The 21,601-nt window shown below is 38.0% G+C and overlaps 1 protein-coding gene across 1 annotated transcript; it reads right to left on the reverse strand.

Annotated features, from left to right (window-relative positions):
- Positions 1–741: 741 nt before the first annotated feature.
- HELLS (helicase, lymphoid specific) lies at positions 742–21,038 on the reverse strand (the record flags this gene model as incomplete). Its single annotated transcript, XM_010172567.1, has 20 exons — positions 742–1,278; positions 2,214–2,290; positions 2,500–2,596; positions 5,536–5,695; positions 6,591–6,707; positions 8,461–8,580; positions 8,666–8,749; positions 10,190–10,328; positions 11,950–12,092; positions 12,601–12,762; positions 13,724–13,820; positions 14,519–14,715; positions 15,298–15,441; positions 15,700–15,882; positions 17,240–17,464; positions 18,260–18,301; positions 18,777–18,841; positions 18,934–18,970; positions 19,416–19,475; positions 20,916–21,038. Coding segments are annotated over 20 exons (2,370 nt in total), but the record flags the coding sequence as incomplete, so codon positions are not given.
- Positions 21,039–21,601: the final 563 nt, after the last annotated feature.

Here is a 21,601-nt window from a genome sequence, read left to right on the forward strand (position 1 = left end):
TATAAATCATTAATATAAAATAACTTTCTCTAAATTAGGCTAACAGATAACTCTCTATGGAGAGTAAGAATGATGATAAAGTGACTGGAAACTAGTTTCTGAAGTTTGAGAGATTAGGTAGGACTTTATTTTATTCCATGTTACCTATGCCTTGCCATAACTAGCACAACTGCAACTGACAGCTCCAGCTACAATTCCATGACTGCAGCTTCTAATTACACCCAGATGGCATTTTCACAAACCAGAATTTAAAGTTTGAAAGCTGCCTGATGCCCAAGTTGAAAACCATTGCTTACAGGTGGCTCTTAGAGGCTCCATATGCAAGTAATATAATTCACCTGTCTTTTCTGCCCCGCTGTAGTCTCAAACCCTCCCTTCCCAGACTCCTTGGTCTTCCACACACCTCTAGAGACATTCCGCATTTTCCAATCTTCACTTCCTCCACGTGCTTCAAACCAGCACCTTACCTGTGCAAGCTGAGAAGCCAAGTCAATACAGAATTAATGTATGTGTCAAGAGAAACTTAGGGGGTTTGGGGGCTCATTCAAGCTGCCTTTTTTATTGTGGGTGGGCTGGTTGTTGTTGGGGGCTGGGTTTTTTTGGGTTTTTTTTTGTTGACTTTGTTGTTAGATGTGTGTGATTGACTGGTGTGCTAAATGAGCGGGGAAAGAGGGAATTAATGGACACAAGATAAGCTTCACTTATTGAAGAAGCCATACTAAAAACCCTACTCCTTTAGAACAAACCAGGCATTTATTTAAACAAAACAATTTGCAGAAGTTAAAAACGAAAGCTATGCAATTGGCTGTAACAAAGGCACATGTTCTCTCCCTTACAAATAAAACCATAATTGACACCATATAAAAAAACTGTTTTAGGGCTTCCACAGGAAGATTCTTACACAAATTTGCCAGTTTTTACCACCGATCACAAGAGCTAACTGCAAATGTGAAACATGCTCATTTTCTTAATTCTTTATGAGAGCCTACCAAAGCTACAATGTGAAACTATCAACTGCATTACACTGTAAAACATGTTAAAATTAACAGAAAGAACACAAGGGATTTGAACTAGGCCTTGAAGAAAGTCAGCATAAAGGATCAGTACATATAAGTAATATCTCTAGAAGATATGATGTCAGTCATGTTTGCCCTGTAAGACTATAGGCCACATCTGCACATTAAAACACACATTCTGCATTGGAATCTGATGATTCTTCTAGGACCCTGAAGACACCCATTTTTTCCTTTTTCATTTTTTCAGAGGTCTTCATTTGATCTAGGATTAAAATAAAACAAAGATCAACAGTAAGAAGTGAAGTGCAGACATGAAAGCTGTATGTATTTTTGTCTGGATTTGGAAAGCAAGTTGATAAAATAATTTTGCTCCTTCATCAACAGTCTGCTACTAAAAGTTTGTGCTTGAAAAATATTTTTCGTGTGCTTTAAGAAAAAAGTTTGCAACACCTCTGGGTAAATCTGAATGGAGATAAGCAGTTTTAAAATCTGCCTGAACTAGCCTCATTTTCCTTATTTATGTAATGACTGGTTTTTCTGTTTCTATGCTTTGAGGCTTATCTCTCCTGAAGATGCTGAAGGAAACAAAGGATACTAAATCTACTGTTTAGATGGATTGGACATTAATTTTCTCCTTTCTTAGAAAAGTTAAAGTTTCTAGTAATATCTCAGCCTGATCAAGCATTAGAATTTGCAGGCAACCTTTTTTTTTTTAATATCTGATCCACTGATAAGCCATGGTAACTCTGAAAACCTCAATATTTTTCCCCAGAAAATGTTAGACTATATTTTGAATTATGATAGTATCAAAATAAGTTTTTAAACAAGTTTGCTGAAATAAATACTTTCTGAGAATAATACCCATTTTCATCAATTACAGCAACTTGCAGGGCAAGGTGCTTTGCAGAACACCACCTAATCCATGCTCTTCATTCACAGTATGCTCAGGGCACACTATGCATGAATATGGTTTTCTGGAATACTTTTGTTTAAGTTCTATTATTTCTTCAGCAAATCCTATTGGAAGTGTCAGCAAACGGGCCGAAGGGTCCCTCTTCATACGTACAACGCAGCTGCAGGGAAGTGAAGCTATGGCAGGTTTCTACCTATAAAGACTCTTACAAAATATGAATTTACTGTTGAACAGAAAAAAAACAACAACAAAAAAAACCCCCACAAATTAAACCTCTGACTTACCAATAAGATCACTTCTGTCCAAGAGTAACTCTAGATCTTTATCACTGATTACTTTTTCTTTAGATCCTTTAACCTCCCTGTTGAGGAAGAAATAATCTCTCTCAATACAGATAAAAGCATGTTACAGTTAATATTGCATAAAGTCAATTTTCCCACATAGCAGAATCCCTAGGACATTCTTTCCAGTACAGAGATCCACATACCACTCCATAAGAGAGCAACTGACAGCTGCTTGCAAGCTGCAAGTTACAAACTCATGGTCCAAAAGAATATGAAATCTGCATACCTCTCATAGTCTCTGGATTTCAGTAATTCTATTAATTCCTGAGGGTCCAGGCAGCTCTTTGATTGTGCTAGACCAGATTTGCCACCTTTAAACTGATCTGTAGAAAGGAGAAATTTTAAGTACACAGAGACAGGAACAAATTCTGTAAATTGTTAAATCGATGCTGGATGAGCATATGGAACAAATAACTCCTGCATATCAAAACTAACACTATGTTTCATTGCTTCAGCCCTCGGTTAAACACACCTTATGCTAACAGCTTAACTGGTAAAAAGAGTCAGAGGTACATGAAGAGTTTACATGCAGGCCTTTCACCTTCTAGCTGTAGTATGCAGAAGAACTGATTGAAACACCAATTCAACATGCACACACGCACACACAGAGCAGAAAAGCCGTTCTACTTACAGTAAAAACACTGTAAATAAAGTTAGATGGTGGATGCTGAAGTTTGTTCCCTTTGTATTGTAAGCTGGTTGAAACAAAGTAGGCAGTATTAACCACAAGATAGGAAATACGTGAAAGATACGTGGTTTGCAGACAGAACATCCCTCAGCTTAATGGTTTAGACAGCCATGACATAGTAATACACCTGACACAGGCTGGTTTCTTGAAGAAACTGTGCTAACATCTATGTACACACAAATTTGGATGTCAGCCCAAATATAAAAAAAATTATACAAGATTATTACTTAACTACAGCCGAGCATGGATGAAATGCATTTCAAAGAGGCAGGCAAGGCTTACTGTTCTGTGCCAGGTTTCCTCAGTTTTTATCAATACGTGTACCCATTTTATTAACAGGTCTTGATCAATCCCTTTCATCACACTGACCACTGTTCTTTCCTATATCTGGGTTTCAGAAGTCCTCCCTCCCCACACCTTTCCCCATCTCTCTCCAAGGACTGGCTATTTCTCTGTGAAGCGCAAATCGGATGCAAGTTCCAGAGGGGTTTTAGCTACAGGATTCTCTCCCCTATTAACATCTGCTGTGGCACACGGGATCCAGGTCCTGCCATGTATTATTAATGATGCATTCCTTGCTTTTTAGTTTTCAGTTTCACCAACTATAGGGGTTGCAACAGTGACACACAGAAAAATACAGAAGACCCTATAAAGCACTTAACACTTTAAATAGAAGCTTCTGCCCATCCCTACTTCTTAGTCTGATATCTACTAATTTAACTAAAATCATGCTGGCTCTCATACAGTTTCCTAGGCAATAAAACAGACGTACAAGACGGAAAGAGCAACCTGGTGCTGAGGCCAAAAAAGCATTCTGTTTTGCAACAAATTCCAGTTCTTAAGCTCCAGTATTGTACTGTACACACGCTACATAGTTGGATATCACTGAAAGGCCTGACTTCAGTAAGCTTTGTGATATCCCTTCCTCATTCACTCCTCAAGAGTTCCAACAGTTTTTAGATATTCAAAATAACAGGATCCATTACATCACCTTTACATTTGAAGGGTGGATACAAAGGTTCCTGGAAGGGAACCCATTCTGTTTTGTGTGCTCATCTTGCCACTTTGGTTTTAACTTCAGGTTGGACCATAATAAAAATCATTAAAAAACAATTTTTTCTTACTTAAATTGGTCATTAACATGCCTACAAAGGGTTGGATGGCAGTTCTGGCAGTCACATTGAGACAGCAGTGGCAAACATCAGAAAGAAAAAGGCTAAAGCTAGGATAAAGGAAGCATCTAACAAAGATTAGCTAACAACATCCAAAACCAGAGGCAAACCATAGCTTAGGCTTGACAAGCAGTGCACTCTGCAATAGCTAGTTAAAGGTGTGGCCTTTCTGCCCCTTTATGCCCTCATGAAAATACATTATTCTTTCCCCCCCCCCCTTAATATACTATTCCTTTGAAGTTTAATATGAGGCTAATTATTGTCAGAAGCCCATGCCAAGTTACAAGAATTGTATTTTTCAACTAAGCTTAGTGTCTGGAAAATGGTATGGAGAGCTACTGTCCAAATCACACAATCAGAATAAGCTAGAGAAGCAAAGCAGGGTTCCTATAGGACCCAAACAAGAAAAAATTACCCCCCAAAAGAGACAACTTCAACCCAATCACTTTCTAAAGACTTTTGAGTACAACCAGCTAAATAATCAAGAACACAAGAATCACCATTGTTCTGCACATAAAATCAAGGACTATTGTTCTATTCAGCACTGGTTAATTGTTCAAACAGGACTATTCTATTTGATAACAACATACTGTTCTTAAATTCAGAAGGACAGATGCAAACAGGATGCTGAAATTTTTCGCAGTGATTTTACAGCTCTAGGATTTGCAATCTCAACTAAGTTTAGTAGGAACCCCCGAGAAACGAGCTTTTTATAGTCTCTAATCATTTTACCAGTTTTAATAGGAACACTCCCTACTCAGGCAAGTTTGCCAGCGCAACTGGAAAAATCTATTACTAAACTTCACATCACGTAACACTGCTCTAGATGTCATTAGGTAGACACACTGCTCCAAATGAATTGTTATAAATTAAACTACAAGCACTAAGAATTCTTTATCTGCTTTTCCATTTATATTCTGGTTCATTTAATTTGATTTTTAAAATATAATCAACCTAGACTTGTCAACTACATACAGCACTTTCGATGTTAGAAGTCCAAAAACATATGGGCCAAACAAACTATGATCTTGCTGACAAGCTGCCAACAAGTCCAGAGCTCAGAACTCTTATTACCTGGTTTTATCTGTGTTTCTTCCAGGTAGGCTCCCTGTCCCAAATCCCCCTCTTTTTTTCCTTACTTACTAGTAAAGGAGTAGTTATAACATAGTGATTCCAGAAATACTAGAAGTGTATTTATTATTTATTTTGCTGCAGAAGCTATCTACAATGTGTTTAAGAATGCATTTTGAAAAGTATTATTATATAGCTACTTGCTGGGAGCATGAAGCTTTTTTGCATTTAAGAAAAAATACAAAGCAGTCACAAAACTGAGCAGCAAGAGTCCTCAAAATTTAAAGAGGCAAGATATGCTTGCAGGAAGTCATAAGAGAAAGGTACTAACTTTTGTGGATAATAAGCTTCTCCAGCTTCCTCTTGGCAGCAGCTCTCTCCACAATCCTCTGGTCAATAGTATTTGCTGTCACAAGACGATAAACAACCACCGGCTTTGTCTGGCCAATTCTGTGACACCTGTCTTGTGCCTGCAAGTCTGACTGCGGGTTCTGAGCAGAGAAAGAAACAAGTTAGCTATACCATTAAACTTTTTTTTTTTAAGAGAGGTACCACAGGCAACATTTTCAATAGTGAGCTCAGAGAGCGAAAGCAATAAGCAGGGCAGCCATGGTAAAATAGAACTCTACATCTCTTTACTCTTAAACGTGTTCATGACAAGCTCTGCTGCTGTAGCTGCACAAAGTAAACCAACTAGGTCAGACTGCTCCTGCACCATGTGTGGCAGTTTTCAACAGATGGACGTGTCTTGTGTCACAAATTTAGCTGAGGGTGTTACTTGTTGGTTTATGGGTATTTGTTGGAGGATGAGAAAAGGGATTAAAGTCTGCAGTCATTTATGAAGCTGCTTTAACTCTCCTGAAGCTGAACAGTTACACAAACAGCAGAACTGTCTATTAAAGTGAAGATGCAGAGGTCCCTCTTCTTCCCAGCCTCCAGACTCACAGAAGCAGCAGAATCCTAGCTCAAACACATGTGGCAAGTCACAAGAAGAAATTCAAGGGCCTGGTACTAATGTGGGAGCTGTTGGAAACATAGAACCTGTAGAAGGTCCAGCTACATTCAGACTTAAGCAATAAATCGAAAGAAGGAAGTGTATCTTCAGCAGTAACAGAAAAACCTCTCCTGCTTTTGGTGTAACTCAGGGGCAAACAGGCTAGTTTTGGAAACCAACTCTAACATTGCATTTGACAAACTAGGACTTTTCAAACAAGGCTGCATGTTTCATATACAACATGTTTGTGTACACTACTTACTATTATCTTCATGTAACACCTCATTAAAGTTACAGAAGGGAGAAGGGTTCTGTACCATAATGGGTTAGTAAATGCAATAGAGAAAGCATTTTATTACACACATCAGTAGGTTAACAGTCTGTCAACATACCCAGTCACTGTCGTATATGATAACTGTGTCTGCTGCAGTTAAGTTAATGCCCAAGCCTCCAGCTCTTGTACTCACTAAGAACAGGAAGACTTCAGGGTCAGTATTAAATTGATGCATCTGGAAGAGAATTTGCCTATTAAAAAACAGCAGATGGATCAAACACGTAACGTAGCTAATGTATTACTTTGAGAGACCGGCGTTTAAAAAGATGAACACAGATAAAATACAGCATATACTGTCAAGAGGTCAAACTAAGACTTTAAGAAGCATTGTGTGCATTTGGGACAGGACAAGACCAAGAAGTGAAGCAATTGCTTTTTCTTATCTGATAGTTCCAGTCAATGTATTGTCTAACACACAGTGTAGAAATGACAACAGTGACATATGGTCCAAATCACATTCAGCTCCACATAATCTACCATGTAGTGATATTTTCTTCCCCAAGGCGAGCACAGTCCAAGCTGGTAGAACCTAAAAACTTACCTACTTTTTGACACAAGTGCCAGTCTAAAATACTGATGTCAACTTGACTGTAACTTCCAGTCACCCTATATATGTCCTCCTCTTACTTCAAAACTAAGAGTAACTTTCTAGCTTTCTACTCAGCATCTAGCCTACTTTCACTGCAAGGTGTTTCCAAGTGTCAGCATTGCTCCTACCAGGTCTGCAATACCAGTCAAAATCTAGTCTACGTAGTCTGATCACCCACGTGCTGTTAGAAAACTGGTAGCATTTTCAGGACTTTGATCACAAAGAGAAAAAGAAATCATTACCCCACTACTAGGTGGAAGTAGCTACCAAAGCTCTCTAAAAGCCCCTTGTCCTCTGGGATCTGCTGAATATCAGCATCTGCAGCACCAGCAGCAAATCACTGAGAGGTGAAGAGCCTTGCTAAACTTAGACTGGTGACCTGGAAGACTTCTCTCATCCTACACCCATACTACACCATGGTAGGCACACAATAAACTCCTAAAAATCCCCACAAGCCAGCAGCACAAAATTTTACCAGCTTAATAAAACTCACTATAGCTTGCTGACATGTTGCTATTGTTAGCCTTTCCTCTTTAAGAATCAGCTCTAACAGTAGCAACCTACATGTTTAGGGGTTTGGTTTTCCTCAGTCACACTGTGGCACAGAAAGAATAGGGCAGAGAAGCACAATTTGAGCTGGATGATCTGTCATCTGCCACTGTTCTTCCATATCTTCATAAACACTAGTGCATATTTTGGAGACCAGATGGCAATTCCAGCACATCCCCTAGATACATCCTGTGTACTTCCTCCACATATGTACTGCTCTGTTACATCCCTGCAAGCCCTCAGAACCACCCAGAACCACCCTGCATAGCTGCTCTGTATGATAGATATATGCCTCGGTAGTAAGGTATTCTGCAGTTATTTTAAGCTACTACAAGTAAGGAAGAACAAAGGATTGCACTGGAACAAATCCACGTGCAATTCAGGCTGCAGTTACAGGTGTCCCACAAGGTACAAAACTCTATTTCCTGGAAATCTACTTTATTTGGCATTAAACTTGTAATACACTCCCATAAAGTATATCCTGGATGTCAGGAAACAATACATGCAGGGGTAAAATTTGGATTAGTATCCGCCACAATCTAGATATATTGCACACTTTGCATCTGGGTAACAGAGTATGACAGGCATACCCCAAGATACTGGTTAGTAACACATTTCATTGATGCAGGATTTCTGAGCTGCAGATATTAAAGCAACAGCAAGGATATCAGTTGTCAACACAGATGTCCTTTGCCTATTACAAACTAGATGCTGTGTGAAATCATAACCCAGTGTCACAGGAACAAGCAGAACTTGCTAACAGGATCAAAGGGCATGTACATCTACTTACATTTTCTTCTCTCTCCGAGTAGGACATGGAGCCATCCAATCGACTAAATTTAAAGTCTCTCAGATAGCAGTAATCCATCAAAATGTCAAGCATCATAGTCATCTGTGAGAACAGCAAAACCTACAAAACAAGGAAGATTCCTTAGTACCATTTTTTGGTCATAAGGAGACAACTATGCTCCCCCACCCCAAACCATTAGCTTTACCTTATGTCCTCTCTTTTTCAGTTCTGGAAGCATTCGGTCCAAGAGTAGAAACTTGCCCGAGTTCTTTACTAGATCTTCATCAACCTTGGAACAGGGGAGAGGGGATCATATATTAGGAGGGAAGGATACTAAAGGTTTCCCCTCAGAAACACCAACAAAAGCTGTCTGAAAGCTTCTCACAGAAACAAGCTTGCACCATCTTTTTGTAGCATCTTTTTAACTAAAAGCTGTAAGATTGTAAGCAATACTAACTTTAGCAAACTACACTGAATCAGTTAAATCATGATGAAACTAAATCAACTCCCACCATTTCATATGCTCAAATAGTTAAGAAAACCTAATTAGTTTTCAACCCATTTCTGGAAGGAGAAACCCTGACGATACTAATTTTTCCACATGGAAAAGCATTGTTCTTTCCCAGCCTGTAATTATCACACAAGGCTTCCACCTACTGGATATAAGGAAGCACTGCTGAACAAGTAACCACATCAGCCAAGTGACAAAAGTTGACACAAGTTTTCAGACCGCTGCCTTAGACCCCTCATTTCTGAAGACCTTGTTAAGATCTAATTCTTACTATGGGCCTTATAAGAGCAGGGATACAGAAACTTCCAGGTCTGAGACACAGAGCAGCCACCTCAATAATTCCTAATCAATTTTCCTGAGCAGGTTCTAGATCTTGCAAGTAATGTCAACTGTCAAACAGTCTGCATTTTCTACACATTAACTAATTTCCCCTTATCACCCAGACTGGGCTATCTGCTTTTTATGCACTGACTTTATATTGATAAGCTTCAACAGCTTGCTCCCGAGTGCAGCTGAATCTGTTATCACTCACTGAACACTAAACATGACTACACATGCCCACAAATCCACATTTAGAATGTGCACACAACTTCCAGTTGTTCAAGATTCTTTCAATTCAAATTACTTCATACTTTCCTCTATTGCTAACTTTGGGTAGATTAAACTACCATCTGGCTTTTCTGATATAATTTAGATTTTTTTTCCCCTTCTGAGGGAGATAAAGGATGCTGTATTCTCCAAGTAGATGACTCGTGTAAGGTGTTGAAAGGCTAAACCAAGTACATTTAAAAGTAACCACTGCACTTCCTGCAGCATGTACAATTTGTCCTGAACAGTTCACCAAGGTCAGCATTTTTTTGTTTTGAAAATTAACCTCTGTGAGAAGAGCTTGAGGCAGATCCTAAAACACCTTGAGTCAATGGAATCCAGCTACTGTTTGAGTTCAGTAACTTTGCTCCCAGCAGATAAGCACTGCCATGATGAAGAACACTAAGGCATCACTATGCAAAGGGTAAATGGGCACAGAAGCTGAACTGGTCCCTGCTACTGCTGCTGCAGCAGGAAGCTTCAAATAATGATTCAGTCATGCTGTTGGAACTGATGGGGAGGCATATGCCAAATACATTAAAAAGGTCATTCTTTACTGCTCTCAGCTCACAGTCTATTGCTTTTTAAAGCCTGGAATATTTTTTCTTGGAATCCTTTTAAAATATGTACCTTGAATTGTTGTGTAGCAGGGTCCAATGGGTATTCAATAAGATAGGGGTGATTACAACATTTCCTCAGTAACATCATAACATTCTGCAGTTTAAGGTTCACCTCTGAATCCATGGGAATGCTCACTTCTACCACTGGCCTTGAAAAGGATACATCATCTTATTAGCACAGAAAGTGTCACCTTATTATGCTACAGATACTGAAGAAGAAAAAAAAATAATAAACACTAACTCAAGCAATGGATTCACATGCCGTGTCAAATGTCCTCAGAATATCTCATAGTAAAGTTACTATTACCAGACAAAACTTCTTTTAGTGCCATATTTGGCACCAAAGGCACAAGGGCTTGCCCTTATTGGTTTAAAATACAAAAGGGCAGTCAGTAGTAAGCAGAAGCAGAAAAAACTAGTTGTGCAAGTCACCCAGCAGAAAAGGGAACAGAAGCAAGCCTTCTCTAGAACAAATGGTCAGATCTCCTAAGGAACAATACCTAAGCTACTCCAAAATCAGCTCTTTGCCTAACCCATTTCAGCCACATGTACACACTGCAGGATTCACGACACATACAGATACTTAGCTCTTCCACGTTTAAGTACCATCTCCAACATGAAGGATCCATGCACACAATAAAACTAATATAAACATAGTTAAGTGTCCGTTCTTGCAAAGTAGACTGGACTACAATAAAAATCTAGCAAAATAAATACATTTCAACCCTGAAGATTAACTTGGTTTTCCTTATGCCCTTAGGCACTTCCAACCAATTTAGAGCTAACAACAGACCTTGCCAAACCCAGGAATGAACGTGATTCCTCAGCTCCGTCAGTCCTGAACTTTAACACTGATCTTAATCACCAGAAAGCGACCAAGATCTGTCACCAAAACAGCAACAACTGTGCTGGCCATTTTGGTTCCAGGCCTCAACTTAAGCCTACATATTTTACAAAATTTAGCAAGGAAACTACTCCTCCCTTTTCTCCAGTCTTGAGCCGAAACTTTGCTTCAGTATTTCTGAGCAATTCTGTAAAAACCTAGGAGTTAACTTTAGTTAGCACACCAGCATTATCTCTTGTTCTGTCTTTGAGCCAATGAAAGAGATACCTGTGAACGTAACTGGACATTGGAGACAAAAGGTTTACATGAACCTTCCAAAGCCTGCAAAAACTAGCAATAAGCCAAGATCTTCAGCTCTTTGTCCTCATTGCTAGCTGTGGCCAGGACCTAAGCTATTACAATGAAATTTCAGCTACCCAATAACTAAGATGAAGCTGTTCTTCTCCAGCTGGCATCCAACACCATCTTAGACCTCGAGGCTTTGGTGAAACCACAGTTCTTCATTACCGATATGTTTCAATAACCCAAAAGAATTACATTTCACGCTAGGACATTTTAGCTCTTTATGGATTATCAATAGCACTATAATCACAGGACCTACCTAAGACTAACGAAAACAGGAACTCGAGAAGCAATTCCATTGCTAGATCTTGCAAAGGCCACAGGTCTAGACTGTCTATAGCACGTAGGAGTAAACATCTTGCACTTAACTATAATTAAAGTCAGTGAGTGATGGTTCAACCTAATCACTGCTATCATGGCCTAGCAAATATTAGGTAAAAGCAAAGAAACAAATCATAAAGCTACAAGGATAGTGAATTACAAAATGCCATTCTTCTTGATCAATTCAAATAAGCAAAGCTCTGGAAGCAAACTAAGAGGGAGCTATTTAGTATAATTTTAAAAAAATCTTTTAGGGCAGGCACCTCTCTTTTTCTACTTCCTCTTGGACTTTGCTGATCAATCTTTCCAAGTCATCAGCTGAACCATTACGTTCTTCACAATAATCAACCAGTTTTCGACTACGGCGTTTTGGTCGGCCTGTAGGACTCAACTCAACTACTTCTTCCTGTGGGAAATGATAACACTGCCATCAATAGCACATAACTTCAGATTCAAAGGCCTATGATGATCCAAGAATTCTGAACACTGGAAAGAGGTCTCAGTGATACGTATCATGCCACACTTAGATGCAGCAGCTGTAAGTTTTGCCAAGTAGAAAATGCAGCTCAAATTTTAAAGGTCTATTACTGTAGACTTTGAAAGCTGCTGCCTGACTTTAAAAGCTGCACTGGTACTTTACTGATTTTATAGCAGAAACTGTCACTTTTATGAAAATGGTCTTCTTTTTCCCCAAGCTACAAGTAACAAAGAACAACATATTTACACTCGTATTAGTTTGGTGCCCACTAAGGCCAGTCACAATAACTGACACTGAAATAGATAACAAAAGGATCAGACTAAAAATTTAAGCAAGATGTGGGTTTAGTTACAGTGGTAATGAAACAATACTCATGTGTTTTTGCCTACAAACCATTAATAGCAAGCACATTTCTAACATCCTGATTAGTAGATACCTCATTATTTCCAAGCAGTTTCCTAATGGTGCGATTTACAATAGCAGTATAGAAAGTTTCTTGCTTCTTTGCCAGTGGTGCATATACCACAACTTCTCGTTTAGGAGGAACCTCAAGAGCAACATCAGATTTGAGTCTTCTCAGTAAGAAAGGTGTCAGAATCTGAAATATTGAGCAGTTGTATAATGATTACTCAAAGGTCTCAACATGGTTAGTTTAGAAACAAAACAAACAAACAAAAAAAATCCCAACAAACAAACTACACAAACGGGTCTGCTGATATAATGCTATTTCAACAATTTAAAGTACGGGAGTTAATTTGCAGGTTTCCATATTTTATTTTTTAATATGGATACCTACTCCAAAACTTTTACACACATGCTGGCGCTACATGTGTTTTGCAACAACACACTGACATTTTAGAAATGTTGAAGTCTTTAATAACGATACGGTAGTAACTACATTACAGACCTTTCAAATAATTTTCATTAGTTGAAAGGAATTTTATTACAAAATTTCTTGTATTTCTTAAAGCAAGTTATTCTGGGAAAACCCTGAACCTTTAACCAAAGTAATAATAAATTGTCATTGACAACTATTTCTAGAAGATACAGTTTATCTCTCTCACCATCAACATATGATGGAAAATTATAGTTCTGTAAGTATTTACTGCCACCCTCTCTTTAAAAACAAAAAGTTTTTTGAGTGTTAGTTTGGTTTTTAAGACAGACACATTATACAACTAAGTTTGTCAGAAGGTATTCTGTTCAACACCTAAAAAAAGTTACATAAATCCCCTCAAAAGTTATCTTTCAACAAAATAAAGAACAATTAAACCTTTTGGCAAACAGAAGCAAGCAACTGCAGTTAAGTTTGACTAAACTCAATTCGGTTCCAAGAATAAAAATGAGTCATTATCAAAGAAGTATATTGTTCCTTTCAGCATTTATAAGTGCTGTAAAGATTGAAAAAACCCCACAAGTCTAAGGAAGTCGAGAAGTGCCACAATAGAAGCCGCAGGCCCAGAATTCAGCTCCACAAACAAGACTTTGACACACTTCATAATAATGGTCAACGTCAGAAATAAACCATGAAAAAAACAACACAAAGAATAAGTGAAAACCTGATGCAGCATATGCAAGATGTTTTGCTCCCTTTCTTTAGCAATAATATCTTCAGCAGTTTCTGTAATGCTGGTAATATCAAACCAGGATTCAAAGCTATAAAAACAAAGCAAGAAGAAAAGGAACAGCTTAATTCATAGCTATTATTCTTCATTATTTAAGTGTACCATTCTTCCCTTACCCTATGGTTTAAGAAAAACAAAGCACTAATATCCATCATGAATAGAGGGTGAACAGAAGGTATTTCTGAAATATACATGTGAATTCAGATGCCTGAGATTAAGTGATTGGTAAAAACACTTTTAGGAGTTGGAATATTCACTATGATCTATTATATTCAATCTAGTTTATATCCTTTCCAAAATTACTCTAAAGACTGCTTTGGCAACATTCTTCCACCTGACACTCTAGTGCTTCAGAAGAAGATCCATCTCTCATGGGTCTCATGTCTGCCAGCCTCACACAGCCTTCTCCACCACCTTAGAGAATTTCAAGCAGAACCACGCACTTATAATTAGACAAACATCTCTCCCCCAAAATGCTCATGTCTTAGCTCAGAGTTGAGCTTCCACTATCCATAGAGCTGACAATTACTTTGTTCCTTTCTGAAACGGTTAACTAAGTGTGAAGGTAAGACACATTGCAAAGCCTTTACCACCAAATAATCATATCCAGTTACAACCATACCATAAAATAGCTCTTCACATGCTGATACAAGTTTAATAATTGAAGAGTCACAATAATGACTGAACAGAACAAAGGGGAATACTTTCCACCATCAGATCGCAACCTACCTTTTCAAATCATCAAACACATCTGGCAACAGGAAGTTAAGCAATGACCAAAGCTCTGACAAGTTGTTTTGCAGGGGGGTACCAGTCAACAGGAGTTTATTGTCTGCATTAAATCGTTTCAATTCTCTGATAAGGCGGCAGTTCATATTTTTAATCCTGTGACCTTCATCTACGATCAGGTATTTCCAGAAGCAGTGCTACAAAAAGAAAGGCTATTTCAGTAAATCTTAGCTTTACTCCATCAAAACTTGCCAGATGAGATAAGCAGCACTACCAAGACTGTCTAATACTGCCTGTTACAAATATTATATTTACTGGTAAATATAGACTAGAAGAGCCAAGTCCAAACAGTTAATGCCATACATCTGCTTCATGGTGACTGCATTTAGAAAGTTTAGGTGACTACAATAAAACTTCTACAAGAAACTCATCTCACTGAAACAACCGTTCTGATGTTAACAGTGGTATTTACACACCAAGTATAGCTTTTATTCCAAGCCTCCCCGACCATGATATACAGAGAGGTAATGAAAAGAGCAGGTAACTATCTGCTTACTTCACTTTTTGGATAGTGTTCTGTTTGAAGAACTTCTTAAGCATAAAATTCTAGAGCCACTGCTACCAAGGAAACAGAAGTAAATGCCAATACAAATGCTACAATCATTGCACACACAGCATGTGGGGTTTTTTTTTACTATATTCAAAAGCATTGCTATTAGTGATGAGGCCTTCCACCCATCCTAGGGCTTTCAGGAGCCCCAGGCTTTCAGCTTAGGTACCTGCAGGGCATTTCTGTCTCGCATTGCTATTTCAAATGAAGTAATGACCACCGGATGGATTTGCAGTGATCCTTGTCGTCCATGAATTTTACGAACTAGCTTACGACGTTCTTGCTGAGCGCCATGATAGAGCATTAGTGGAATCTGAAAGAAGAAGGTTTAGAAGTCAGGTGAACTAAGCTCATTTAAAAATAAACAGAAGACAGTAGAGAGAATCAGTTTTGTTACAAGAAGGCTATAAATACATAGCAAGTCATGGCACAGTGTGTAGTGACCACATAAACAACTACAATTGAAGTGATATTCTATACAGAGGAAGTTTCAAGGTAAAAAAATCTGAATAAGAATTAAATAATTTGTTCTTTTAAATCTAAGGAAAAGAAAAATCTCTATTTCTTTTACCTCTGGAGTAAATCTCTTGAATTCAGACATCCAATTTGGAAGAGTAGACAAAGGACCACATACTAAGAACGGACCAGGGACTCCTCGCTCCACCATCAGTGCTATTGTTGCAATACACTGGATCGTCTTCCCCAGCCCCATTTCATCAGCTAAAATGCCATTGATACCATTCTCCCAAAGCATCTGCATACACAGAAAAAGAAATGTAAGCGCAAAATAGCCAACACACCTTAAGAACAATAGACATCTTTAGGAATGTTACACCTGCAGAAACTCTCTACTAGGCACATTTTATATTACAAATTAAGATTTCTCCATTGTGAAAATAAATACAAGCATCTTGTAAACCCCAGACATTCATACAAGAGGTATACGTGCTTCTAGACAATTACGTGCGTGATTAGGAGACAAAAACCAGAACAGTATCAAAGGAAATTATGTAAATTAGCACTATATCAAAAAGCACTTCAACTGCAAGTACAGCTCACACTACCCAAATTTTTACTTATTCCAGTTCCAAAGAATTCCCTTAGCCCCCTGCTCTAAAAGACCAAGTTATTGCAGTGATGTTTCAGTTTTATCTGTTCAAGTAGCTTCTACAGGTGCAGCTATTTCACCATAGGAAAAAGGTGCAATTCCTGAACAACACAACCAGCTGATCCAGCAACAGTTATTTGTGCAGACACCGCTTATTCTATCAAGTGACAGAGCAACCTCTCACAAAAGAACAGAAGGACAGACACAGAAGCATTCTTTGGCTACTCCATCTACTATTCATAAAGATTCATAAAGAAGGCTATTATAACTGAGGGTCCAAGGAAAGTCTTTTTCCCCTCCCAGAATGGGCCTGTCTTCCCTACAAACTTCCCAGTGATAAAGCAGAGTGAGGGGGTTTAGTGCCACTCACTTGTGAGATCAGCCTAAGCCTGTTAAAACAGGATACATAGGCTTGTGGGGAAGAAAAAAAGAAAGTGAAAACCTAAGGGGAAAATGAGATCAGTAGAAGAATGAAAATTAATTCTGTCTGGCTCTGACAATTAAAAAGCAAAGCTGTTCTAATCTGGCTTGCAAGCAAAAACGGGGAGAAATTAGATATGTACATGGGCAATTTTTATGGCAAGTTTCTTTAGTTTTTTATTTCAAAAGCTAAAGACAAAACATTTTTAAAACACTGTGTTAATATCACTGGTTAGATTCCAAGATGCAGAGAATAGAAAACTTTCATCTGTGTCAGGTCTGCAAGATAATGGGCCTTTAAACACCTATGCGGTTAGATATGTAAGTCCTTGAGAGAGAAAAACAGAAAGACTGTCCTTTAGTAGTATGCATAGAATTTATGCTTTCACAAAGTTCATATCTGCTGCTTGACAACTTTTTCATAATACCAGATTCTTGTGTCATGAGAAATGATAAAGAACTGTCTCTTTCTTCTTCACCTTCCCTGTACCAACTATGATCACAGGCTTCTAGTGTCTCTTCCCCTCCATTTCTCCATCTCCAATCAGCAACAGATTCAATTTCATCAACAATTGCTCCATACCCTTAGCCACTCCATGCCTTCCACTTGGTACCACCGCATTACACCTCCAGTAAAAATCTTTGGCTGCTGAAAAGGCACTGGCTGTCCATTAAATTTCCGTACTGGATCAAGGAATTGCTTGGCACTGTGTCGTACAGCTTGACACAATCTATCCTTAATGACGCTATTTGAGTCTCCATTTTTCTGCAGGTCTTCTGGACACAGGTTGTCAGAAGAGCTTTCATCCTACAGAGGCAAGTTCAAGAACACGTGACGAGTGGAATGCACAAAGCTCAGCTAAGACATACTTCTGCTAATTTACACCAGTCAGTGAGCAGTGAAGAAGTCAGCCCCTGACACAAAGACAAAGACTTATTTTGAGTAGCTGTCAACTCAAGAGTAGAATTTATTTTTAGGATTAATATTACTACCTAGGTCAATGTCAACATGCAAAATTTCAACGCCTTATATGCATTCTTTACTTCTTCAGAATCGAAGTGATAGCTACTGAAGCTATTTGGCTTATTATTTTCTACCTAATAAAAGCAAGCAGATTTAAAACTTCCCCACAGTGTCTGGCAACCAATGCAGCTAGTTCCCTTCTGCAAGCAGATTCTAGAGAATGTTGGAAAGTAATTCATACTGTGCTGTAGCTTTTAAACTACAGCAGAAGCAAGAGACCACACTCATTATATCCATGCCTGAATGCTTAAAAATTACTATGTTTTAATGTCTTATACACCAGCACAAATATATCTTAGTAAATTCCTATCTTCCTTATTTTTCAAGCTACAGGCATTCTATAAATACTTTCAAATTCAGTATTTAAAAAAAATAAATTAGAAGTTTTCAACCTGGATTTCTGAAAGTATTTAAGCGCATACACTTGCACTGCTTTTTAAAACTTCTAATTCAGGACTCCAGTAGCTAGCAGAGAGATATTTATTTACAGGAAAAGTTTAAAGATGCTATTAAGCATAAAAAGCCCTGCCTCCCTTTGGGCTTAACACACTTAAACTACAGTAACATGTGCCAACATACCTGGTTTTCCACTTTACTTTTTTTTGCCACTGATAATATTTCCTGGAAACAAAGAAAAAACTATGCTTATGCACTTTTCAACCTCAATACAAATACAATTTGTATTTCATGAGATCTTTTAATTGGAGAATCTGGACATACTTTAAAAAGCTTTCCATACAACATTATTAATCATTCAAGTGACTCTAAACAAGGCCACACACAAGAGAACACATACCATTTACAAAGAGTAACTGAAAATTCAACTGGAGATGTAGTCTCTTCAGAGCTTGCCTCCTCAAAGACTTTTTTTTTTTTTTTAAATGAATTCTAAAGGTCGGTCAACACGGCTTGTTACATAGATCTTTGCTGGAAGAAAGTCATATGTTACAGAAAGACTATTGTATGTTGATAACCTCTGATGGTAATGTACTAGGAATGTATTGCTCTAAAATACAGATCTCACACAGCGATTGCCTCACCAGTTAGTATCCGTGTCACAAAAATCCAGACAAGTCTATTTAGAGTTATGGCCTACCTCTTTGGACATAATTTCTGAGATGTTGTATGTCCCATCTTCTCTTCCTCTCTTCTTTTTTGCACCTGTAAGATAACACTTGAGTTTAGACAACACATCAAACACTACAGAAACTAAAACCACCAGTACCGATGAAAGGCAAAGCCTAACAAATTACCTAATTTCTCCTCTTTGCCATCAACTGGATTTTGACCCTATAAAATAAACACAGGAAGAGGTTCATCATCTTATGCATCTCTAACTATCATGACAGAAAGATGTAATCAGCCTAAAACCATTGCCTTTGAAAGCTTCTTGAAACACTTTTACTATTAATCAGTTTATAAAAATACAGCAGAAAAAAAGTTCCTGCTTATATTTTTTATTACATTGCTAAAACAACCTCCTCAAGACAAATTCAAACCATTTTATTTAGTAAAACTAGTCAGAAACATCACTCTAAGATGACTGTCATGGTATGCAATTTTTAAGCACTTTTAAACTGTCTTATTATGGTTAAAATAAATATGGTATACTAGATAGATCCTGCAAGTCAAATACTGTCTAACTTACTTAGTTTACCTACCTTGATCAAAACTGATACAGTAATTTGTCAGATTTTTATTCAGAAAGTTGCATAAAATAGCTACTTAAACTTACCTTGGCAGATTTTAACATCATCTCTCTTTTTCTTTCTAACTTCTCTTTCCTTTTCTGTTCCTAAAAAAAACCCAAACAAACAAAAAAAACCATGAGCAATAAAAAACCCACACAGTTTTCTTATCTTTCAACACCCAAAAGAGAACTATCCATTATAGAAGTGATAATAGGCGTAGATTACATTGGTAGTGTAGAGCTCTGTGTACTCTACAGACTTTGTTTGTTTTTGTAGTCTCACCAAAAGCCTCTATTCTGACAGTTTAAAAAGATAAAGCAAGACTTTGGCAAGAAAGAGCAACTGCTCTGAACTGCTTGTCAGTGAACACCTAAATACAGTAATTTAGAAAGACTCCAACAAAAATATTCCAAATTGCAAACTCCTTAAGATCACATCTATTGCAGTAAATGTTCCATGTATCCAGCTCCCCTTTAACTTCTACTTATTACCACTTGTGTTCATTGCAGAACAGAAAGCAATGCAAGTAGCCTACAAAGCCTTTAAGGAGGAAGCGTTTTCATGCCTTGAAGAATTTAAGATTTTCATTCCATCTACTATTTCTATTTGCTGAAAGCAAAAGAACCCTGGAAAAACGACCTAAGAGACCTTGTTATTTATCAAATGGAGCAAGACTTAATACTGAAACGTGCATTCTATCAATGCAGTAAACATGTATTCGAGCTGACAGCTAAACTAGATGAGTATTTTCCAGAAGGATGTTCCTGCAGTCTCTCAGTGTCACTTTTCTGAGCACATCGTTGCCCTGAGTCTTTTCCAAAGATTCTCCCTCTCTCTCAAGTGTAAACTCTTACAATCTTGTCCATAAAGGTACAGTTAATAGTAAAGATAAAGCTAGATATGAACTCAGCAGACCATGGATTAAAACAAAACAAACAAAAACCCACACCACAACAAAACAACAAAAAACCCCACGTGAAATAATTTTGTGGTAGCTCTTCTTTGGGAACAGCATGGCCTCAGATCACTGTAATTTATCAATTAGTTTGATGGAGGTGTTCATTACCGTCCTGAAGACGGGCTTCATCCTCAGCAGTCAACACAAATAGGCTGCACTACTCCCACCTTGTCAATTCTTTGCCTCTTCTATTCTCCCTCCAGGTTTTCTACCTCTCTGAAACTTTGTTTCTCATGTGAAATACTTATTTTCTCTTCCTAGCACTCAAGCCAACAGAAGAATTGTAAAATATCAGTGCCACGTTTACACTGTAATTTTAAATTTTAACTCATGCTCTTTCCAGTCTGATTTATCTATTAATTCATAGAACAAATTCTGAATATTATGTAAAGCAATATTTCATTCCTGGGTAGTACTTCCAGTAGTTTTTATTATTACTGCAATCTTTACTGCAAAGATTCTTATTTGTTATTATTGCAATCTTAACAGCATTTTTACTTCAGTTCAAACAGCTGGATGGTAAAAAAACCCCAAACAAATGGCAGCCCCTCTTAAGAATAGCCACTGCAGACAAGAATACACCTACCTCCAGTTGTTGCTGTTCCATTTTGGTTAGCAAGAATTTGGAATATATGTTGCTTTTTTCAAGCAAATGTTGAAGCCTCTTATAGCGCATTTCACTTGACTCCCTGTCCCAAGAAGTTCGAGCCTGGCCAACACAAAGAGATGTCAAGTATTTATAGATGCTTCAGAGTTAATGCTTTGAATATAACAACGGGTTCTTATACAGGATAACTACAATTGCCTCACACAGGCACAACCTTTCCCTTCAGGAACTCGTGAGTGTATAGACTCACACGCACCTATGAAGTGCTGAATGATTAAAGCAACTGAGGGTTACCTTCACTTGTGTTTGTACACAGAGCTCTGCAACTCACACACTTCCAGTGTGGTAGCACAAGGCATTCAAGGGCTCAAAGGTGTCTCAACTCCAACTTACAGACTTAGACCAAAATGACACTAAGTTTATTTGCAGCACGCAAAATCTGGGAGGAAAAAAAACCCCTAACTGGCAAAATTTAGCTGTTTCCCAAGTATTAGTTTAGGTTCCTTTGCACAAAGGTAGTTTTTCATTATGGACAAGATAATTCAGACAGCTCCAAAACCATCATGCCTGATTTACAGGGGTCAAGTCAGCTCCCAAGGTGAAAACAATAACTTCTGTTTGCTTTGCTTACAAAATCCACACAGCTTTTAAAAGTAACTTCTGTT

The sequence above is a fragment of the Antrostomus carolinensis genome, unplaced genomic scaffold (assembly GCF_000700745.2).
Source record: "Antrostomus carolinensis isolate BGI_N321 unplaced genomic scaffold, ASM70074v2 scaffold10257, whole genome shotgun sequence".
Lineage (NCBI taxonomy): Eukaryota > Metazoa > Chordata > Aves > Caprimulgiformes > Caprimulgidae > Antrostomus > Antrostomus carolinensis.